General features: G+C 40.1%; 1 protein-coding gene across 1 annotated transcript in view; it reads left to right on the top strand.

The window, feature by feature from the left end:
• The window catches only part of usp8 (ubiquitin specific peptidase 8), a gene marked incomplete in the record, with an annotated part of 24,767 nt that overhangs the window by 6,327 nt on the left and 15,882 nt on the right, over positions 1-2,558 (top strand). The window contains 4 exon segments of the mRNA XM_014026652.1: positions 196-281; positions 373-514; positions 706-748; positions 825-996. Coding sequence (XP_013882106.1) covers positions 196-281; positions 373-514; positions 706-748; positions 825-996 — 443 coding nt within the window.

Consider the following 2,558-nt stretch of genomic DNA (forward strand, 5'->3'; position numbering starts at 1 on the left):
GTCAAACTGAAGTTTTAATAAACCAAAATACAGTTTCAAAGCAAATTAATTCAGATACAAAACTTTAAATTCAGTTTTAATTTAGTCAAATTTATTTTCAAACCAATGCATTCAGTTTAAATTAAACACATTCAGATTCACTTCCTGCTGGCACAACATTGATCCCATACATATCTTTCTTTTCTGTTCTGACAGGACTATTACATGACTCTGCTTGGGACAAATAGCTTCAAGAAAGCCATCGAAGAAGCTGAGAAGCTTTCTGAAAGCCTTAAACTCAGGTTGGACTTTCTGCTCGCTTCATGTTTGYTTAACTCACCCGCTGCACCGGCGCCTTGCTCTATTCTGGCTCATGTTTTCCATTTCAAACAGGTATGAAGAAGTCGAGGTCAGAAAAAAACTGGAGGAGAAGGAGAGGCTGGAGGAGAAGAAGAAACGAGAGGAGGAAACGGAGAAAGAGAAYGAGAGGAGCTCTCCAAAAGTCTCGTCTGCCAACAAGAAGGACAGCAAGAAGGTAGAAAGTGTTGAACTTTATCCTGGAAGATCTGCTTAATAATCAGCTTGATTCTGTAGTTTGAGATGCTTTTATTGTGAAGGGCTGTTGGTAAAGATGTTTACTGTCTGACAGCGTTCTTTCCTCTGTCGTCGCTTTAAATACGTCCAGAAAAAACATTTTATTAAAGATGAATCTTTGTTGTGTTTCAGGTGAAAAGTGAGCAAAATGAGCTGAAGACTGTCATCAGCAAAGGTAAACAAAACAACACAACGAGGTTTGTGTTGTTTTTGTCCACTTTTAACTGTGTGTTTGTGTGTGTGTGTGTCAGCTGCTCAGCCAGCAGGAGGGATCACAGCTGAGAAACTTTTCCACATGATGAAGGACCAGACCATCTCAGTCATGGTCATGGACGCCCGCAGCCTCAGGGACTACCAGGAGTCCCACATTCAGGTCTCAGGCCAGRCCTGCATCAGTGTGCCTGAGGAGGCCGTCAGTCCAGGGTGAGACCAGGATCCAGACCGGACCGATCTGGACCGGAGTGTTTATTCTGACGGGTTTAATTTAATGCTGTTTGTTCCACAAAAACACTGGAATTTAAACAAAAGAACAAGTAATATTATAAATATCTTCATGTTGTCTTCTTGGGTTTCCTCCTAAACGAGCTGCAGCTTATTTAATTATTGATCTGTGAWGTATTTTAAGTCAAAAGGTTGAAACCCCCAGATTTTATAGAACCCTACAACACAATGGAAGAGCACTATAATGTTAAATGCTGTTTCTAAACTCATTGGGCCTCATGCAAGAACCGTTGGTACGCACAGATTTGTTCTTAAGTTGTGCGTACGAGTGATTTAGGAGAATTTGTGTCATTCACCAATGTTTTCATATTCTATGATTTTTTTCAGATACGAACAAAATTCANTGGACAGTTTTTGCAGTGTAAAACCAAAAATCTGCAGCAGGTTTTTTGTTTCCTGAATGAATAATTCATCACTCAGCGTGTCCAGCCTCAGAACCGTGAACATCGTTCMGATTTTGCTCTAATTCAGAACAAAAGTCCAGTTCATGATTCTGRTGTCTATAGCAGTGAAACTACCAGAACCCAACCCTGACTTTAGACCAGGGGTCAGCTAAATCACTCCGGGGGCCACAGATACTGCAGGCCAACAGCTGAGGGGCCGAACATCATTTTGTAAATACACAAAGATCTGTTACCTTTGAAATAGTTTATTTTTAAGCATTTAATCATGAATACAACATACAGAACCCTGTGTTGAAAAAGTAGTGATAATTAAACAAAATCAAAAACAAAAAGAACATGTTCTGCCTCATTTAACACAAATATTATTTTGACATCTCTGACTTGACAACTTTTTAAACCAGCTTTTTCATCATTTTATCTTCAACTGCTCGTAGTTTTAAGTGTCTTGAGTGTTCATAGACATGTTTTACCAGCTTGTAGACAAGATTCTGATGTTTCTGTAGATACCAAACATGTCTGTGTTTAACTAAAACAACTTAAGCGTAATTAAAGTAGAAAACCAGGGGGTTGGGCTGAAAAGATGAACTAATTGGCGGGCCGAACTGTGGTCAGTCGCGGGCCAGCTGTGGGCCACGGGCCGCCAGTTGAATGGCTCAGTTTTAGGGTTTATCACAAAGGAAAGTCTTCAGCCTCAGACAGAAACTGGAAGCAGCCTGAGAACCGAGTGCTTTAAAACAGGGGTTCTCAAACTTTTTGGGTCTAGGGACCCCCTCATAAGCCCCCTGCTTTTTAAAGGGTAATTTACTGTCGTTTCAACCCCTAAACGCCATGGGAATATATTTATTTAGTTTATTATGATTGTTTTATTATTTTATTGTTCCCTGTGCTTTTTAAAAAATAAAAACCAAATTAACATTTTAGTGAAATTTTTTGAGGACCCCAAAAATACCTCTCACGGACCCCTGGGTGTCCTGGGACCCCAGTTTGAAAACCTCTGCCTTAAAATCATTGACAGTTCTCCTGCTTTGACTCGTTTCAGGAAACTGGGATGCTCTCGTTCTCATCCTCACTGATTATAAT

The sequence above is a fragment of the Austrofundulus limnaeus genome, unplaced genomic scaffold (assembly GCF_001266775.1).
Source record: "Austrofundulus limnaeus strain Quisiro unplaced genomic scaffold, Austrofundulus_limnaeus-1.0 Scaffold578, whole genome shotgun sequence".
Lineage (NCBI taxonomy): Eukaryota > Metazoa > Chordata > Actinopteri > Cyprinodontiformes > Rivulidae > Austrofundulus > Austrofundulus limnaeus.